Source organism: Mixophyes fleayi, chromosome 4 (genome assembly GCF_038048845.1).
Source record: "Mixophyes fleayi isolate aMixFle1 chromosome 4, aMixFle1.hap1, whole genome shotgun sequence".
NCBI classification, from domain to species: Eukaryota; Metazoa; Chordata; class Amphibia; order Anura; family Limnodynastidae; genus Mixophyes; species Mixophyes fleayi.
This window is the reverse complement of record NC_134405.1, coordinates 177,785,113-177,805,592: the sequence shown is the minus strand read 5'-3', so window position 1 is coordinate 177,805,592 and position 20,480 is coordinate 177,785,113. Positions and strand designations below refer to the sequence as shown.

At 40.1% G+C, this 20,480-nt stretch overlaps 2 protein-coding genes across 6 annotated transcripts in view; one reads left to right on the top strand and one right to left on the bottom strand.

Moving 5' to 3' along the window:
* Window positions 1-9,026, bottom strand: part of MOV10L1 (Mov10 like RNA helicase 1) — a 100,812-nt gene extending 91,786 nt beyond the window's left edge. For 3 of the 4 annotated variants that reach the window (XM_075208885.1, XM_075208887.1, XM_075208886.1), the window contains exons 1-2: window positions 8,750-9,025; window positions 6,007-6,191 (exon numbers count right to left, since the gene is read on the bottom strand). In XM_075208885.1, coding sequence (XP_075064986.1) covers window positions 6,007-6,191; window positions 8,750-8,828 — 264 coding nt within the window. In that variant the 5' untranslated portion in view covers window positions 8,829-9,025. Of the gene's footprint in view, window positions 1-6,006; window positions 6,192-8,749 lie in introns of all 4 variants that reach the window. The other variant, XR_012691327.1, reaches the window with a different exon arrangement.
* Window positions 9,027-9,101: 75 nt separating this feature from the next.
* MLC1 (modulator of VRAC current 1) overlaps window positions 9,102-20,480 on the top strand; it is a 70,423-nt gene continuing 59,044 nt past the window's right edge. Inside the window, exon 1 of one of the 2 annotated variants that reach the window (XM_075208892.1) lies at window positions 9,102-9,169. The gene's annotated coding sequence lies outside the window, so the exon portion shown is untranslated. The remainder of the gene's footprint in view (window positions 9,170-20,480) is intronic. The other variant, XM_075208895.1, reaches the window with a different exon arrangement.

The following is a 20,480-nucleotide window of genomic DNA, read 5'->3' as shown; positions in this document are numbered from 1 at the left end:
GGAAAGCTGTAATGAGACTATGGCAAAGTAATGATAAAGTGACTCAATGTACCAGACATAAATGTGATAATGGTTCAGCATGTACACAGCTCATATTTTGTTTCTCCCAGCTTGGCTCCTTGGATATGGTAGACTTGGGAAAAAGCCAAGGGAGATCATCTTCACCTACTTGAAGGGCTGTATTATGTATGTGAAAAACAGGCCTATAAATTTCTACCTGAAGAAGGTACTGGACCCTGTACACTTGCTAAATTTGACCCAGCAATGTGGTTGAAGGAAACCATTGATTTAGCCCATAGTCCAGCTAGTCACCGAATGAAGAGAGCATTAAAGGTCAGAACAGACAAGTGTCATGATTTATCAACCCTGGTATACCAAGACGGGATATTCATTGAGCGTAATTGGAGGACTTGTTAAAAATGCTCATAACACAGAAGCTTTGGCTAAACTATTTGATAATGTCACAGACCAGATCCTGAACATACCAGAAGTTCAAATTGATGCTCTATGTTTTTATGTCAAGGTACTCAGGCAGCATCAGCTGGTACTCACAGCAGCTCAGGGGAGCATGTGCCAAATAGTAGGCCCCACTTGCTGCTCATACATCCCTGACAATTTCAGTGACCCCATTGCAGATCATATTGCTGAAATTCACAGATTAAAAGAGAAGTTTACGAAGCAACATAATGATCCTGAAAATGATCTTGATACTGAAGGATGGTTTTCAAGGCTGAACCTGGACAATTGGTTCAAGGGCATAAGAGGATGTATCAGGTCTGATACATATTGTACCTCAGGTTCTGTTACCAATCCTTATTATATATTTACTAATAAAACTGATGATCTAGCTTATTAACAAGTACACTAAAGCTAAGTGTTTCTCTTCCAGAAAAATTAAAGCTACCACACCTGCCTTAACCACTGTACTGTACACCTCATTGGATGAGTGTGACCTTTCCAAAACTCTCAGTACTACTGCCATTTGTAATCAGTGCAGAAACCAAGAACCTTTTCCTTGGATTCCATATGCTCATGACTGAAACCTATCCTTATGAAGATATACAGCACAATGGACAATCCCTCCTATTGTGAAATAAGTGGCATATAATACCTGGCAAGCGCACTGTGTGTCTTCTCCCTCCCTTTCCGTTTTCCTTCCCCATGAAATCCATAGTTAGGGTGAGATGTTATTTGGTACCACCACTGAACCAGAATAAATCTATAAGATTTCATTATATAAACAACCCTTAGGGAATTATATAGTGAAGTCAGGTCTAAACAGGAGCCAAATAGGACTACAGGCAGGGTATAATTTAGAGGTTATAGATTAAATTTGAATCAAAAGTGGGGACTGAAAAATGAAAATATAGAAGTCAATTAATATTGTGTGTTGTGCCTTTAAGATTGCTTCAAATATAATTTAGTACAGTGGTTCCCAAACTGTGTGCCTAGGCTCCCTGGGGTGCCTCAGCGATCTCACAGGGGTGCTTCGACCAGGGCCGGTGGTAAGCAAGGCGGGGGACTAATTGGTACTTACTTTGGCTTAAGGGTGCCTTCAAAAAATTATGGAGACCCTAAGGGTGCCTTGAATGGAAAAAGTTTGGAATCCACTGATTTAGTAGTTAACAAGAAAAATAATGAGTATGTGGCAAGGTTCCAAGAAATGTGTAGTACATACTTAAAAGTAGAAGATAACAGGCGCTAGTAGAGGTAGTTTATTTTAGATAACAATGTAACTCTTAAGCTCCTTGGAATTTGCTCTATAAAAGGTTAAAACCACATAGTAGCAGATTTATAGCTCCAATTATTTTAGATATATGATGTCAGTTGTTATCTCTTTTCATGCTAGCAAATAGTTTCAGAACCCTATAACAATGTGTAACTTTGATTTGAATAAACAGAACAGTTTCTTGAGACAACCAAAATCATGTGTTGTGTGTTTCTGTTCTCCGGCCATGAATGCAGTGAAGTTTTCTCTGTTTTGTATGGACTCTTTCCACATTGTAGCACACATTGGAATTGACATATTGCACATTCAAAGTTCTCCCACCTGTCTAACCTTTTACAGTACATACTATCTGGATTTAAAAGCCCCTTCCTCTGAGTATTGCTGTAATCCATCATTCCCCTGGATTACCCCACAATTCCTTGAACATTTCACAACCTGGCTCACTCATTTCTGACCCTCTGAAATCCCCTGCATCATCTACGTTTATTTCAACATCCCAACTGATGATATACACTCTCCATCTGTCTCCAAACTACTATCTCTATACTCTTCTTTCAGGCCTCTCCCAGTCTTGATGATGGCTTACTCAAACATACTTATCACTCCTGCCCAAATGGTGTGGAAACTACCAGATAAATATACAAATCAGTCATCTCCGCCCAGGTTTCTAAATGAAACACATCTCTTTAATAAAGTTAAAAAGCTAAAGTAAAAAAAAGAAAGTAAAAATCTCTTCTCAACCCTCCCACTCCAATGTCTCTGATAACCATCAATGCCCAAATCTTGCTTCCTACTTCAAGGACAAGATCTGATATGATGCTGCCTAGCAACCAACAAGACGACGGCAGTAAAAGAGAAAATACACTGGTTGCCATTACTAGCTATAATTGAGGCAGCGTCTGCAGAGTCCTCTTGGCAATGGGACGCTGGTTGCCTGAAAGAACGGATATTAACAGGCACCTTCTGTTCATTTTATTATACAAATGAAGATTATTCCTCTTCCCACTACTTCTCCTCCTACTCTACTGCCTGTCCACCAGACTCTATCACCTTACAAATCAGTCACTTTCTGTCTCCTATCATAATTATTTAAACAAGCAGCAAATTTTGATATTCTGAATAAAAAAACTTTTTGACCCAAATTCGCTCTCCGATCACTGCCCAATTTCTTAACTCCCATGCCCCTCCATATGACTACGAAATTGCCTACAATTGCCTTACAAGCTTCCTTTCCTCACACAACTTAATGGACCCTTTTCAGTGAGGCTTTTATTGTTAACATTCTACAGAGACTGCAATAATGAAGGTAGTCAATGATTTAATCACTGCTAAATCTAAAGGCTACAACTCACTTCTAATTCTCCTTACAGTCTCCTCTGCATTTGATATAGTCAACCATTCACTTCTCATATAAATAATGCATTCCATGGGGCTACAGGACACTGTGTTATCCTGGTTCTCATCCTACCTATCAAACCACTCCTTCAGTGTTTCTCTGGTCCTGTCTGCTTCCTCAAACAGTGGAGTACCACAAGGCACAGTCCTAGGTTCTTTGCTCTTCAATATTTTCACAGGTGTGACTCGTATTTTAGTCAATCAAATAACATACTAGCAAGGTCAGGTAAAGTAAAATGAAAATGCCTATAAATATGTTAGATGAACTGCAAGAGAATAACTCAGTGACACTGAAAGAGGGATGATTGGGGTAGCACGGTGGCTTAGTGGTTAGCACTTCTGCCTCACAGCACTGGGGTCATGAGTTCGATTCCCGACCATGTCCTTATTTGTATGGAGTTTTATGTTCTCCCCGTGTTTGTGTGGGTTTCCTCCAGGTGCTCCGGTTTCCTCCCACACAAAAACATACTAGTAGGCTAATTGGCTGCTATCAAATTGACCCTAGTCTCTCTCTGTCTGTCTGTATTATAGGGAATTTAGACTGTAATCTCCAATGGGGCAGGGACTGATGTGAGTGAGTTCTCTGTACATGCTGCAGAATTAGTAGCACTATAAAAATAGCCGATGATGATTGTTGGGGTGCAGTTGATAGAACCTTCATTTACCAACACTTGCTAAGTGTATCATGAGCAATAGTTTCTAGGGCGATATCAGCATGAGAAAAACATCATCAGCAAAAGGAAAATAATAGGCAGAATCACATCTGCCAGGTTTGTGATATCAGTGCAAGGAAAAACAGGTGGACAACTGCAGATCAACTGACTAACATTCCGAACTGTAGTGTGAGCAGAAGTTTCAACAAAATCAGGCCGATGAGAACTACACAAGGCAGGATACGGCTTTAGGCACGCTTATCAAATTTCCTTAACCTATTCAAGCTATTGCAACTGATTACCAGCCCTCTATACAGTGCACGCAAAACTTCTTTCTATGCTCAAAAACCTGATTTACCCCAAATCAGCACTGCTTTGTGACGGAATCATATAGTCCAACTAAGCACTTTTTTCAACTGCAATGTGGCTGGGCAAATAATCAATATGTGGAATTGAACCTTATCTATCAAACTCCTATTACCCTAATGGAAGTCTCCAGGCAGCAAATGCAAAGATTAAACAAGAAAGAAGAGATGTTTCTTGCATAATGTTTTAAATTAAAGGTTTTAGTTTTATAGTTTACTTTAAAGTAAATCCATCCCAATACATATTTTAATATGCAACGTCACTGAACATGGCAATTTACTTTATTAGTACAACCACTATTGTCCCTCCACTTTACTTCTATTTCTGACATCTCAATTTGGCCACTTAATTTACCAATAGGGCAATGGCATATGCCTCTGAACATTGTTTAGTTCTTGTGTCTTGTAGTTGTATCAAGATAACTGGTTGGCATAGAAACATGTTTACATTCAACCTGAAGAGTGCACAGACTCCAAAATAGGGCTGGACTTGAACGTTTTCATGATAAACAAACACATTTATTTAAACACGTAAAAAGAGCAAGAGATAAAAAAATATATATTTTAATAGGTTCCTTGACTCATAAATGATTATTTAGGCATACTATATAATTTAAAAAGCTATCCCATTGTAAGTGACATAGTTCATTTATGGGATATTTGGTTAACTTAGGTGCACATTATCTACAGACCTCTAGCGAGGAAAGGGTTAAGTTATCAAGCTGCTTTAACTGTGCATATTTTGAGGCTCCTCTCCCCCAGAGACTGAAGGACAACACCCTACTTACTGCTGTTGTGCTAATCCAGTCTCCAGCAGCTAGCTAGGGCCTCTCATTGCCTGATTGCACAACAAAACTTGTCCTCATTTTCTGAAAGATGCCCAGAAGGATACAGCTACGTTTACACAAAGACTTCTTTTATTTAATCCTGGAGCTAAACTGAGGCAGCACAAACCCAAAGATTAAAACACAATTATTTAAATCACTCATGTGGCTTCTGCAGCAACCAAATAGATGTAAACTGCTTTAATACAAACAAGTGTAATTCGTGTAGTCACATTTTATCAACAGATTACATGACCCTGATCTTGCTAGAAAAGCTGAAAACAAAAAAGGGGAGCAATCAAAAGTGGTTATTTTAAAATATTAAAAGATATTAGGTACCAAACTAGTTACTTCCCCATTTACCTTCAGAACAAATTTGGAAGGTAATGGAAAGAACTAGGTGTTGAAACAGCGTGCAACAGATGCTTATCCATGTTAGCTAAAATATGTCCAGAAATTGTATCACATTAACTGGAGGTGGACCTCTAATTCTATTTAACAAGTAGATGCTCAGTTGGACTGAAATCTGATGACTACAAAAACCATTATCTTTCTGAAAAAGCCCATTTACAAATGAGTACATTGCTGTCATGAAGCAATGCACCAGATTGCTCAGATAACATTTGGCATTTAAGCAGAACCAAGAAACCCAATGTTTCATCGAGTGTCAACAGACTACCTGGATTAATTTTTTTTTTCCCTATAACCTGGTCCTCAAAAAGCAGAAACTGGCATCAATCAAAACAGGCAATGTTTCTTCAATCCTCTTGTGTATAAAGCCTTTTTAATACAGGCAAATTTGGCACCCACCTTACTAGCCTTTTGAACAGCACAGCTGCCGGCATGTCAGCCTGTCAGTGCAATCTAACTAAATCCAGTGATAACAAAGTATAAATATCTGGATTAAACTTTTTTTTTTATTTTTTAAGAGACTAGGACCAAGGATCAGGTTTTGAAGTCAGTGATAACTGGTACCTCCAGAATGCCCATACAAGCATTGGTTGACAAACTTGGTATACTTCTATTTGAATACATGTTACCTTAATGGCTTTCCATCCGCCAGATGTCTTGTCCTCTTTGTAGGCAACACTGACTTTTTGTCCAATGCTTAAAGGTTCTCGACCAATCACAACATCATTTGTGAAGTAAATCTGGTCATTTATCATTCCATAATCATTGCAAAAACGAGTAACTACTCCATCTGTATCCCTTACAATCTCAGAACCTGCATAAAGATATGAATTATTTGACATTTTAGAGCATTAGGATTGCAAAATATAATTTAGTCCAAAAATTCTGACTTCATTTGGCATACAAACTATTTCAAGGTTCTTTTTTCTGGGTTAGTGTCAAAGTTTCCTTCCTCCCTTAAAATAATCATTTCTACTTCTTTCTGCAACCTGCTGTATTTTGTTATGTTTTATTCATTTTTCCTCTTGTCCCATGTTAGCTCCTTACATTCTAAATGAAAGAGCGCAAAGCTGAAACAAGAGGAACAAATGTGGCTCAGAGTGGAGATTGGGACAGTTGTGAGGGTGTATTAGGTGAAGTGTTATCGAGGAGAGCGTTGCCTTTGAAAAAAAAAAAAAAAGAGATGGGTTTTCAAAGAGCATCTAAAGATTTGAAGGCTTTGGGAAAGTCTGATTGAACGTGGAAGGGAATTCCATAAGTGGGGAGCAGCACGGGAGAAGTCTTGTAGGCGGGAGTGAGAGGTGATTACCAGAGACAAAACAGGAGGGAGAGTATTTTGATTTGAGATAGTAGATTAGAGATGTATGCAGGGGTAATGTTCTTGAGGGCTTTGTAGGTAAGGGTGAGTAATTTGAATTTGATTGGTATATATTGATAGAGGTATGGTAACAAGCATCAGCCCAATGAGCCGCATATCAATGGTGGCTTGTCCAACATACTCAGACGTTTCACAGATATGCTCCACCAGAGTAAGCAAATTTGAATTTGATCTGTCAGATTCCAGACCATCAGCCAACTGCTCTGCCCACCTCTCCACTGCCTTATTGACCCAAGCTGAAGCTAAGCTGGGTCTAAGGGAGGCCCCTGCCACTGTGTAAAAATTGTTTTAAGGGTGGCCTCAATTTTGCTATCCGTGCTACCCTGTAAACTAGCAGTATTCAGAATCAGAATGATAGTGGTTTTGGATAGGTGAGCTATGGGAGCATCCACCTTAGGCAGGGATTGCCATTTTCCCATATCCTCAATAGGGGGCAGAGAAAGGGACTACAATCTGAGTGAGATCTGAAACATATGACAATGTCTGGTCCATGCGTCGCTAAGCAGGTCTTCTGATTAAACATATAAGACTAAGGAGACAATCTGCTTCTTATTCCACTTCAACGTTGCATTGTCTAGAATCTGTGATTTCTCGTTGTCCTTAATCTCTAATGTCTTCCTGACATCACCCACTAAATCAACCACTCCCTGCTTCCAGTATGAATTCTGTCAGGATACGAGGAATCCTCACGGTCAGATCCTTCCACCACTCCCCTTCATCCCGGGAAGAAAACTCAGAATAAAAAAAAGACTGACGCTTCTGTGATGTGGTGCCGGATGTCAGAATCCTCTCCAAGGAAGAGCATACCCGAAATAAGTCCTGCCAGGCCCTGAGTGCAGGCAAACTCATCAGGCACTGTAAGGGCAGAACTCAATGGGTCCTGGGAAAGCATCCCTGTTTTGCTCCCTAGGGCTTGCAGCGAGATGCGTCAGCTCTGAAACAGGTGAGTGTTCTCCGCCTCGTGCGGAGCCCAGAGCATCCACCTTCGACTGGGTGCAAGGCAATTATGAGTGACATTTGGAACAGTCAAAAATAGGAAAACAGTAAGGGAAGAAAAAAAAGAGGACAGACGCAGTTGAACAATCCACAAGGTAGTGGAATTGAAAAAGACAGGCTGAAGGAAAAAGGAAAGAACACAGTAAAAAACAGGACCCCAATACCTCACCATTACTTTCCTACAGCTGAGAAGACAGACAGGGAGGAGAAGAAACTACTATTTCATGGACTTGCTTAACTAGGAAGCCACAACAGGGTGCTGAAGGGATCTCCCCTCCTCCCAGGGCACAGCACCTAGGGATGACTGCTGTCCAAAGGACAGTCCCCTTAGCCTCCAATTAGACCCTTTGTGCCTTGTGTGGGGCTGCTGTGAAGGGCAGCCCTGACCTGACCCCTCCTTTGCATTGCGGATTATGCACCAGCTTCTCCCATGCAGGTCCTGGCACCGGGTTAAGACTGCAACTAAAACAAAGTAAAATTCGGAGACACATAATAAACATTCAGAGACTGTTCATGGGAGGAGGATGTTGAGGTTTTGCAGTAATATTTAAAGATCCAAAGCTCCAGCACTCTATATCCCAGTGTTCCAATGTCCCCCAAGGATGATAGAGAAAAATAAACACTATTATAATATGATAACAATATGGTCATACTTACATTCTTGAGAGCTACACTATACTTTAATGCACATAAACAGCAGTTTGAAATTGAATTCAAAATGTGTACACTAAGTATAAAAGTACAGAACATGTCAAAAATAAGCACATTTTATACAATCAAGTGAGGTACGAAAATAAATCTAAATAGCTAGTTCCGTCATGACAATGTGGATGACATAACCAAGATATAAACACGGTAACTGTATTGTTTGTTGCAAAGATGCTGAAACACCATAGTAGAGAAATCAATGGATTTATCAGACACATTATTTTTAGTTTGCTAGGTAGTGATTGGCTTTTCCAAATAGGAAACAATAACAACGACGATTCCTTACATACCTGTGTAAGGTTTTTGGTCATCCCATGTATCTGCTCTCCTCCAGAAAAAGGAGCCCAGTTTGTTGAGTAGACTAAGCATTCTCTATCAGTCAAGCTGACATCTGTATGCAGCCAATATGGTGCGTGTCACTGCGCACAAAGCTACAACACAAGTTTCCTCCCTATATCTAAGTGGCGTTCTACACACGTTACTGTTTAACTCTAACCGTTCTTTCCTCAGCTCTCCTTTCCGTCGGCCAAGTGACGAGCTCTACTAACTGCGCTTATAGGGTTAATAAAGGGCGTTTAATGGATCCGTGCGAGTAGAAGCGCTTTTCTTATGTCGTCATCACCGCTTACCGCGCTGCCCATGCGGGATACACTGCACGTATCCTCTATGCAGCAGAGCTTAGCGCTCATGAGCTCACTGTAGCCTTGAAGGTTTGTGGTCTAAAGTTTGAAAACAACTTTACCTTTAACCAGACTAGTCAGATCGACCAATAGCGGAGATATATTATTTATTTTGCATGCTTGCGAAGTAGGATAGATATAACTCATCTGTGTAACAAATGCAAGGTTGCAGCACGTGTATTTTCTGTGGCAATTTTAAAATCTGCTTTATAAAGTCTACAACAGATTATTCCAGCATGGTTAAATTGGAAGGCGAATTTATGTTCATGATTTTAGTGTTCATGAATTTTATGGTGTTGAAATGTATGACTTTAAACTTCATTTATGATTACATTTACTCCTTGTGTGTTCTCCTATCTAAATGTACACCATTTGTGATGCCCTGGCAATCTCTGGTCGCTTGTTGAGCAGGGACATATGAGGTTATAATAACCAATCACTTTAGGCTGGGGTTAGTAGTAACTTGTTGCATTGGTTAATATGTCATTTCAGCATGTTACTATTGCGTGCATTTTATTTTTGGAAGGTTATATAATGTATAGACTTTAAAAGTTTTGACAGCTGTCAAGAATACTGTTTGGATAACTGCAGCATGTGCATGTCCACAGCCATTTTGATAGATCACGGCAACAGTTTGTACAATTAAATCTTTAGTATGGGTAGACATCTGTAAATACTTTACCATTATATAGCTCCTCTCAAATTCCATGTTAGTAAGTTTCTGAAGCTTTTGATTGCATGTTTGTGACTATTATAAGGCAGTATTTAGTTTGAGCTTAGTTGTACTTTAAAGCCATCCTTTCATCTGGTCTACCATTTTTGCTTTATACTTGGGTTTCCTTGGTACTCAAGAGTGGGCATTTTATCCAATGCACTATACACTCTCCAGTGCAGGCTTCCTCAAGCCCACACAGTAGTAAAATTGTGATGTGTAGAGACAGCGACCACCAGGGGAGGGTTGGCAAATTTTAGCATGGGGGGGAGGCAAGACTTGACTCGACAGCCTATTTAAATACATTTTAATTGAAAAAAAAAAATGCAGGTGACCCGGCCCAAGGTAGCCCACTATGGTACTGCCCTAGGGGGCAGATGCCCCCAAACCCAGTCTGGTGACCGGCATACTGCAGACAGTGTGTGCAGATGCTGCGTCACACTAGAGTACTTGCACCCAGACAAGCTTTCTCTACGTTTCACAGCACAATGTAGTAAAGTCAAAAACATAATACAAGTGCACCTAGTTAAAATATAGTGATGAATGTTGCGATGTGAAGAGGAAGTCACCCTGGAAGCATTCACAAACACTTATTTTGAAAGACTGTGCCAGCTTACAAGTACACCTATCATCCTCCATTATTCTTGCTACTTTTCTGCTTGCTCTACATGTTAAGCACTATTGCTGTCTGGGTTTGAGGAAGCCATGTATGCTGGATACAATACTTTTGTGGGTTCACATTGAATATGTGGTAGTGATTGCTGCATGTTAGCCTCATGCTTCGTATATGAAAAAATACAAATATTGTTATCCTTTTATTTATCATGACACAAACAAATTATATAAATGACATGAAAACAGAAGGTAAAGATGGCCTTGCCCAATTGAGCTTAGATAGTGAAATAAAGCTGGGTTTATGGTAGGGGATTCCATCTCCAACGCCCAATTTTATTTTATTTTTTTCATACTTCTCCGACCCATCATTCGGTTCCACTTGGTATTCTGACATTGAATCATAAATATTTTTTTACTCAGTGCATATTTTCAACTTGCACAAGATGGTCGAAGTTTGATGTTATACGATTTTCCACAATATAAGATGTAGTGACTTTGCCAATACACAATTTATGTTAAGAATATGCATTATAAATATTTCTATTAATGCTGTATAATTGCAGGAATAAATAGAATTGAATATGAATAACCTAATGCACTGCAGTCATGTCAATGACTGATACTATGGGAGATGTTCATTGTTATTATCGTGTTTCCACCGAAAACGGTTTGACAGACTCCCTATTCTGGTTTCAGGACAGAATGTAATAAAGCTGCTCTCAGTTCTGAAACTTCAGGATGGAACCACAAAAACTATGGCTAAGGCAATGGTGGAAACCATAGATGAGTGGGGATTGCGAGACCACATCCAAGGGCTATGTTTTGATACCACAGCATCTAACACTGGAGTGAAAGGTGGGGTATGTGTGCTGCTGGAGTCTGAGATTGGCCGACCACTACTAAATTTGGCTTGTCGACATCACATCTCTGAAATAATGCTGGAAAAGTTCTTCAGTATCCATGATGTTTCTAAATCTCCAAACATGAAGCTTTTCGTCCACTTCCGAGTAGAGATGAGCGCACTCGGATTTCGTGAATCCGAGCCCACCCGAACGTTTCCGATCCGAGTCGGATCCGAGACAGATCCGGGTATTGGCGCCAAATGAAAACTTGAAACCGAGGCTCGGAGTCATAATCCCGCTGTCGGATCTCGCGATACTCGGAACCTATAAATTCCCCGCTAGCCATCTTCACTCGGGCATTGATCAGGGTAGAGAGAGGGTGTGTTAGGTGGTCCTCTGTCCTGGTAGATCTCGTGCTGTGCTGTGCTGTGCTTCGCTTCTAAGGGCATAGTTATTTCCCCAATATTCCCAAGTGTTTAAAAAAATTCAAAAAAAGTTATACAAAAAAATAATTAAAAAAAAAATTAATTACAACAAAATTTGCAAAACCAATCCTGCAGTATAAGCCCATTGGTACTGCAATTTTACCAAGTTCACACATTCAGCAGTAAAAGTCGAGTGGTACTGCAATATTACAAAGTTCACACATTCAGCAGTATCAGTCCAGTGGTGCTGTGTGCTGTGCTCTGTCAATTTTGAGTTCAGTGGTGCTGCTGGGTCCTGTGCTGTGTCCTGTTCAGTCCAGTGGTGCTGTGTCCTGTGCTCTGTGCTTCTAAGGGCATAGTTATTTCCCCATTATTCCCAAGTGTTTAAAAAATTAAAAAAAATACCAAAAAATAATTAAAAAAAAAATTAATTACAACAAAATTTGCAAAACCAATCCTGCAGTATAAGCCCATTGGTACTGCAATATTACCAAGTTCACACATTCAGCAGTATAAGTCCAGTGGTACTGCTATTACAAAGTTCACTGATTCAGCAGTATAAGTCTAGTGGTACTGATATATTACAAAGTTCACTGATTCAGCAGTATAAGTGCAGTGGTACTGCTATTACAAAGTTCACTGATTCAGCAGTATAAGTCCAATGGTACTGATATATTACAAAGTTCACTGATTCAGCAGTATAAGTCCAGTGGTACTGATATATTACCAAGTTCACTGATTCAGCAGTATAAGTCCAGTGGTACTCTCCTGTGCCGCATATAATTTTTAAAGGCTTTGCCGAGTGTGTGTGGCTTTCTTGTGCTACATATAATGGAAAACCAAAATTTGGAGGATAAAGTAGGGAAAGATCAAGACCCACTTCCTCCTAATGCTGAAGCTGCTGCCACTAGTCATGACATAGACGATGAAATGCCATCAACGTCGTCTGGCAAGCCCGATGCCCAATCTCCTAGTACAGGGCATGTAAAATCCAAAATGCCCAAGTTCTCAAAAAATAGCAAAAAGAGAAACGTAAAGTTGGCAATATGCCATTTACGACACGTAGTGGCAAGGAACCGTGTTCATGACTAGTGGTCCAGCTTCACCCAAGGATCTAAGCCCTCCTCCTCCCCCCCCCCCCTTACAAAACATTTAAGAGAGTTATGCTGTCAGCAACAACAACAAAACAGCAAAGAACTCTGCCTTCTAAACAGATGACATCACAAATCCCCAAGGCGAGTCCAAGGGTGTTGGTGGTTGTGAAGCCTGACCTTCCCATCACTGTACGGGAAGAGGTGACTCCATCCAGCATTTGCAGCACGCCCTCTGCATATGCTGGAAGGATCACCCACAGTCCAGTTACAGATTTGGCTAATGAAGGTGTGAATGTTGTACACTGGGAGAAGGATATTGATGTAGCTGGCGCTGAGGAGGATGTTGATGATTATGATGCAGACAGATACCAAATTGCCTTTCTCAATTTATATTCTAGATTATATAATGGCTGAATAGTTTTCTATTTTACTCCTAGTGGAGAGGGGATCTGATGCAGACAGATACCAAACAGCCTTTGTCCATTTCTTTGTATATTTGAATTTCTAGTTCTACAGTCTATGCAGGCTGCTTTTTTTTATATTTAACTACAAGTGTAGGGGGGGGGGGGCATAGATAGCCACCAAAGTAACGTGGTCCATTTAATTTCACTTTCTAGCTCCACAGTCTGTGCAGCCTGCTTTTTTTTAATCTTCAAAGTATTTACAAGCCTTGCAATCTAAAATAACTAGAGGTAGTGACGTGCTAGAACTCCACTTTCTATATGCTGCAGATGATGGAGGAGCATCAAAAGGCCATTCAAGCCTACACAGCCACCTACGACATAGGAAAAGGAGTGGGGATGCGCCTGAGTCAAGCGCTCTGGAGAATGATTTCCGTGTTGTGCAAGGTTCTGCAGCCATTTGAACTTGCCACACGAGAAGTCAGTTCCGACACTGCCAGCTTGAGTCAGGTGATTCCCCTGATCAGGCTTTTGCAGAAGCAGCTGGAGAAAGTGAGGGAGGAGCTGGTAAACCATTGCGATTCCACCAAGCATGTAGCTCTTGTGGATGAAGCCCTTCGTACGTTTTGCCAGGATCCGAGGGTGGTCAGTCTTTTAAAGTCAGAGGAATACATTCTGTCCACCGTTCTCGATCCTCGGTTTAAAGCGTATGTTGTGTCTTTGTTTCCGGCGGACACAATCTACAGCGGTGCAAAGACCTTCTGGTCAGGAGATTGTCCTCTGAAGAGGACCGTGACATGCCACCAGCTGCACCTTCATTTTCATCACTGTTTGTGCAGTTCCAAAAAAGAGGAACTGCCATTTCTATTGCTACCTTCTTTCTTTCTCTATTCAGAAAAAAAAAAAATAACTGCCATTTCTAGTACTACATTCTTTCTTTCTCTATTTAAAACAAAACAAAAAACTTATTTCTATTACTACGTTAATTGTTTGTGCAGTCACAAAAAAGAGGAACTGCGCCCTTAACTGCTATGTTGGTTTTAGACGTCCATCCGGTGTCTGCCATCTGTTCCCTGGAATTCTGACCAGTTGAGGGTGTATTTATTATATTGTAGCCCCGGTATCAAATTGGGTACCGGGGCCACCCCACTACGCAGTCCAGAATTTTTTTGGGGGGAATTCAGACCCGTGGAGGGTTTTTTATTAATTTTATTGTGGTGACCACTCCTCTACGCAGTCCAGATACATTTATTGGTGCGAATCGTATAAGTTCAGGGTTTTTAAATTATATTGTGGTGACCACTCCTCTACGCAGTCCAGGTACATTTTTTTTGGTGCGATTCATACCAGTTGATGGTTTTCTTATTATATTGTGGTGACCACTCCTCTACGCAGTCCAGATACATTTATTGGTACGAATCATACAAGTTCAGGGTTTTTAAATTATATTGTGGTGACCACTCCTCTACGCAGTCCAGGTACATTTTTTGGTGCGATTCATACCAGTTGATGGTTTTCTTATTATATTGTGGTGACCACTCCTCTACGCAGTCCAGATACATTTATTGGTGCGAATCATACAAGTTCAGGGTTTTTAAATTATATTGTGGTGACCACTCCTCTACGCAGTCCAGGTACATTTTTTGGTGCGATTCATACCAGTTGATGGTTTTCTTATTATATTGTGGTGACCACTCCTCTACGCAGTCCAGATACATTTATTGGTGCGAATCATACAAGTTCAGGGTTTTTAAATTATATTGTGGTGACCACTCCTCTACGCAGTCCAGGTACATTTTTTGGTGCGATTCATACCAGTTGATGGTTTTCTTATTATATTGTGGTGACCACTCCTCTACGCAGTCCAGATACATTTATTGGTGCGAATCATACAAGTTCAGGGTTTTTAAATTATATTGTGGGGACCACTCCACTACGCAGTCCAGAAAGATACCTCGTTGCAAAGTTTTGGAGTAATAACAATATTGTGAGGTGTTCAGAATACACTGTAAATTAGTGGAAATGATTGTTATTAAATGTTATTGAGGTTAATAATAGCATAGGAGTGAAAATAAGCCCAAAAACTTGATTTTTAAGCTTTTTATGCTTTTTTCAAAAAAAATCCGAATCCAAAACCTTAAATCCGAACCAAAACCTTTCGGCAGGTGTTTTGCGAAACAAATCCGAACCCAAAACATCAAGAAAATCCGAATCCAAAACACGAGACACCAAAAGTCGCCGGTGCACATCCCTACTTCTGAGACTTCCAATTAAGCTTCATTCAGCACAGCAATTTAAGATGAAAAAGCATCAGCTGTGGTTGCTCCCTGGAAAGATGACATCATTGAGTTTGCAGTTGCTTATTTGGAGAGACTCCAACCAAGAGATGATTACCTCACCATCATTTTCTTGGGAGGCATACATTCACGTGGAGTACATTTCACGTTTCCTGGAGCTATCCATCGGGCTCGCTGGATGGCCTTGCAGTTACTTCATCAAGATGTGGCTGTTCCGCCACCAGTACAATCCACAGCAGCCAGGGTTCAGTGAACGATATTTCGCGAGTCACGGAAGACTCGCGGGATATCGTACTGTGATAAAGTTTGGCATCATCTGCAGGAAGTTTGTCTGTTCATTACTGCCATTTTTGTAAGAAACTGGTTCCAGAGCTCATCACCAACTGCAGCGCCAAGAAATAAACCTCGCCTTCTTGCATGCACTATCTGTGTATTCAAACAAAGAAGTTGCAACGGTAGCCAAAAATGCATTTAACAACCATCGGTGGTATCTTTCAGAAATACTGGACGGTTTCAGTTTCTTTGAAGTGTCAACAGAAAAAGAAGATGGATCTGACAATTCTCTGAAACGTATTCCACCAGTTCTTCAGCCAGCAACAAAGGGTTTACATAACTTTGTCAGAAGATTAACGCTGAGTTTGTTCAAAATTCTTGGTCTGTCTGAGGAATTCTTGGAGTATGACCCGGCGGAATAGCAAAACCTTGAATCAAATCAAAACAGTCAGAAGATTGCAGATTCAGTGAAGATAGTAAATGACCTTGCTGAGAAAGGTGTGGCGCTAATCCAATAATTCAATGCTTCGATAACACAAAACGAGGAACAGAAGCCGTTCCTTTTGCAGGTCGTGAAGGAGCAACGTAGTAAGTTCTGCACGTCAACAAAAACTGTTGCCATCAAGAGATCATTATCAAAGTGACTAACGTAAACTTGGTGATTGTTTAAAATATTTGATGAATAAAACATTAATATTTAATACATTATGAAACAAATTACTCTTCTGCATTATTGCAATGTAATCGTCATATTATAAACTTTGGTTGAGTTGTGAAAGTTCTAAATATAATATGATTTCAAAATAAAAATTACTGTCTGTTTTTTTCACATAATGGCACATTTTGGTGGGTTGGTGGTTGTCATTTTCAAACAAAGTTTTTTTGGAATCACCCTAGTTCGGCGGTTCCCAAAGTGTGCGCCGCGGCGCTGTCACTGGGGTGCCGCGGGCCAGCCCTAGAAAAAAGAAAGCAAACAGAAACTTACCAATCCGCGCGGCACTAGGACCCTGCAGCATCCTCTCTCGCACAGCTGTCACTGAATATCGACGTCCGTGACAGCTGCGCGAGAGAGGAGTCCTAGTGCCGCGCGGATTGGTAAGTTTCTGTTTGCTTTCTTTTTTTTCTATAGCTGGCGCCTGGTGCGGGACAGAGGAGGAGGGCAGATGGCAGAGGAGAAGGGAGAGAGAGCAGAGGAGGATGGCAGAGGAGGGGGACAGATGGCAGAGGAGGGGGAAAGATGGCAGAGGAGGGGGACAGAGAGCAGAGGAGGATGGCAGAGGAGTGGGACAGAGGGCAGATGGCAGAGGAGGGGGACGGAGAGCAGAGGAGGAGGGCAGATGGCAGAGGAGGGGGACAGCGTGAGAGAGGGCAGAGGAGAGGGCAGAGGGGGCAATGTGAGAGAGGGCAGTGTGCCTGGTTGCAGAGGGGGCAGTGTGCCTGGTTGCAGAGGGGGCAGTGTGCCTGGATGCAGAGGGGGCAGTGTGCCTGGATGCAGAGGGGGCAGAGTGTCTGGATGCAGAGGGGCATTTTTGCATACAACTAAATAAGTATTTCTGTCCTGACCTAAATACTTATTACAATTTTTTGACCCAACTACTTCTAAAACAGTAATACATGGAAGAGAAAAGAAGGAATAGTACTGAAAGGAGCACTCTTTTAATCAGATAATAGAATTTTTATCATTTGTATACATTAAAATGAACAACCTTTATTAGTAAATTTAAAATAAATAAGCGAAATATTAAAATACGGAATTTGATACTAATTGACCTGAATATTACATCAGTTAAAAAAGGTAGAAAACTACCACGTTGGCCTGTTGCTATGTATATTCCCTCTTATTACTTAGTAAAGTGTATTCATGATATGTGGTAACTAGGGTTAATTATATGAGGGGCTGTGGTAAACCTTATTATTTTGAATCCACCAGGAGGCAGGCTTGAGTCCGCCTACTGAATAGACTTAGCTAGTCCACATATATCATTATTACCACTCTCTGATCGTTATCACTATTATAAGGAGTGAGGTAATGGTAAATCTAATGATTCATGAATAAGGAAAGTGTTCCCTGTCAGGGTATCACTACTCACTGATTATGGGGGTAAAATCTGATATACTATAAGCCTAGTCTCAGGAGGTCCACTGGTTAATATGCTCACCAGTTCATAGAGCCCCTTAGTTCTGGACTAACTGTGTGGATTATTGTAATTCACCATGATACCTTCTGTCTGCTGTATTATAGCGCTGGATTATCTGGCTAAATACATCGCTAACTAGTGTCAATGAATCTTGGACTGCTAAACCCTAAGTCTCATTTCATGGATGTAACAGAATATAATAATATAAAACACCGCTGCTCTTAATTATTAAATAGTGAGGACATAGCACACAGGCTCAGCGTGAACGCCGACGCGCGTTTCGCTTATGAGCTTTAACGAGGCAACCAGACTGACGGTTCCAATTGGCTTTATAAAGGGATAAGCCCGCCCACTCTATGACGCTCGTGTGTCACGTTAGACTGGATACTGTGCATTCCCCGATATTTGCAAGCGTTGATAGGACATCACATGACTCCGTCATGTGTTCAATGGTGTGGTTTGTTGATATTGTCGTTTCACAAGGGGAGGCCTGTCATAAATCAAGCAGTGTAATTGGTCCCCTGCTATATCGATGGTAACAAAATTCTAATGGTGTTCTGACATATTCTCATGGTAAGTATATATCTTCCACTTCGCCAACAGTATATAGAAAATGACTGCACAACATTAAATAGATGGACTTGATCACTCGTTAATGCGCCACCTTCATATTGTTTCATTGAAAATATAATTATTAATTCTACGTTTAACTATTAATTTAGATGACCTGATATTATTATGTTAAGGATATAGGCTTTCTGAGCGCTGTTGAAACATCGAGTGTATGTAATAGGTGATATAGATTATAGCTCCCTCCTACTGATTTCACATGTTTTGAAATATTTTCTTAATAAGGATATATATACCTTCCACCGCGGCAACCTTATATGAAAAGTAACTACTTATTAATGACTGAAGGAATATTTGTCACTCATTAGTGTGCCATTTTCATGCCATTTCAATAAGAATGTAATTAATAGTTTTGCATTCACCCAATAATTATTGAGATGATCTAGTGGTATTATAAATATAGAAATTCTGACCAATATTATGCATCAGATATGTAAAATATTTGCTATGGATCATGACTCCCTCAAAATAGTTGGGGTAAATTGCTTACTACATTATAGCAGTATCTAGGTATGTATTCAATATATACATCACTGTTCCTTAATATGAGCCCAAACCCCTATTATTAATGATCTTCATTTATATTAGAACGCACTAATATTGGTCATCAAAAGTTATTTATATATATATTAACCTAGGACTGGGTGCTGACTCTTAATATCATTATATAGTGTCCAGTGGGTCCGTGAATCATCATAGTACTGTAAATCGTGTATTTAGATTATAATTTACGAATGGAAATCGTCTGTTTATTCAGGTAACTTAATCCTAATTATTTTCTTGTGATGATGTGACAATAGTGATTAGAGATGTGAATGACTGTAATTTTGTAAATAACTAAAACGTGATGTGATATTAATTAGTTAGGGTAAGCTTACAACGCTTACTTATTAGTGATTGTACTTAGAATCTATAATAACCATTGTGTTGTGTATTTTATTATAGGGTATTAATGACACTAATTGTCAGTCTAATTCCCAGTCAGCTAGGATTTCATTAGGAGTTTGGTACATTAATATTTAATGTTGTATATGTGTTAAACATGGAATTCTATATTGTCATGTGGTCGATGATATACACAGGTCTAAACTGATCTGATTAAGATCAAATTGCTCCTAAAAATTCAAGAGAACACCATAAAATTACTGTTGTCATTAAGGCCTTTAGGGGTGAGACTTCCCATTAAAAAAATTTTTTTGGTCTCATGTTTCAGAAGCTCAGTTTTAATATCCCCTCCCCTTAGACCTAACGTGATTTTGTTCCATCGCGTATGCTTTAAGATGTTTGGGATCATTATCATGATGGATCAGGAAATGCTTTGCCACTGTAGTCAGTGGTTTCATATTTGTTCTATCCCTATTGGCATTGCGTATATTCCCAGCGTGTTCCAGGATTCTTTTCTTAAGCAGTCTGCTGGTCATTCCTATATAGTTGAGTTGGCAGGGGCAAGTTAAACAATATATTGTATTAGGAGTATTGCAGTTAAGAAACTGATCTATAACCCCTTTTTGTTGGAATTTGTCTACATATTCCTTTGTTGGAATTGCATATTGACATGCTTTACAAATTCCACATCGGAAAAAGCCTTTTGGCCTAGTTGACAACTGTTTACAGGGTGACTGAAGTGAACTATGCACAAGTTGGTCCTTAAGATTTTTGGAACGTCTCCACGTAATTTGTACCCTGTTTTGTAGGGTTTGACTAAGGTCCTCGTCTGTCATGAGGACATGCCAATGATTCTGGAAAATAGATAAAATATCCTTCCATTCTGTACAGTAAGTACCTATCATTCTGGTGTCATCATATTTGTTTTTCTTATTATTGAGAGAAGGATATAAAAGAGATTCTCTGTTTCTCCTCCTAACATCCTGTTCTGCTTGTCTGATGATATTTTTACTGTAACCACGGTCAAGG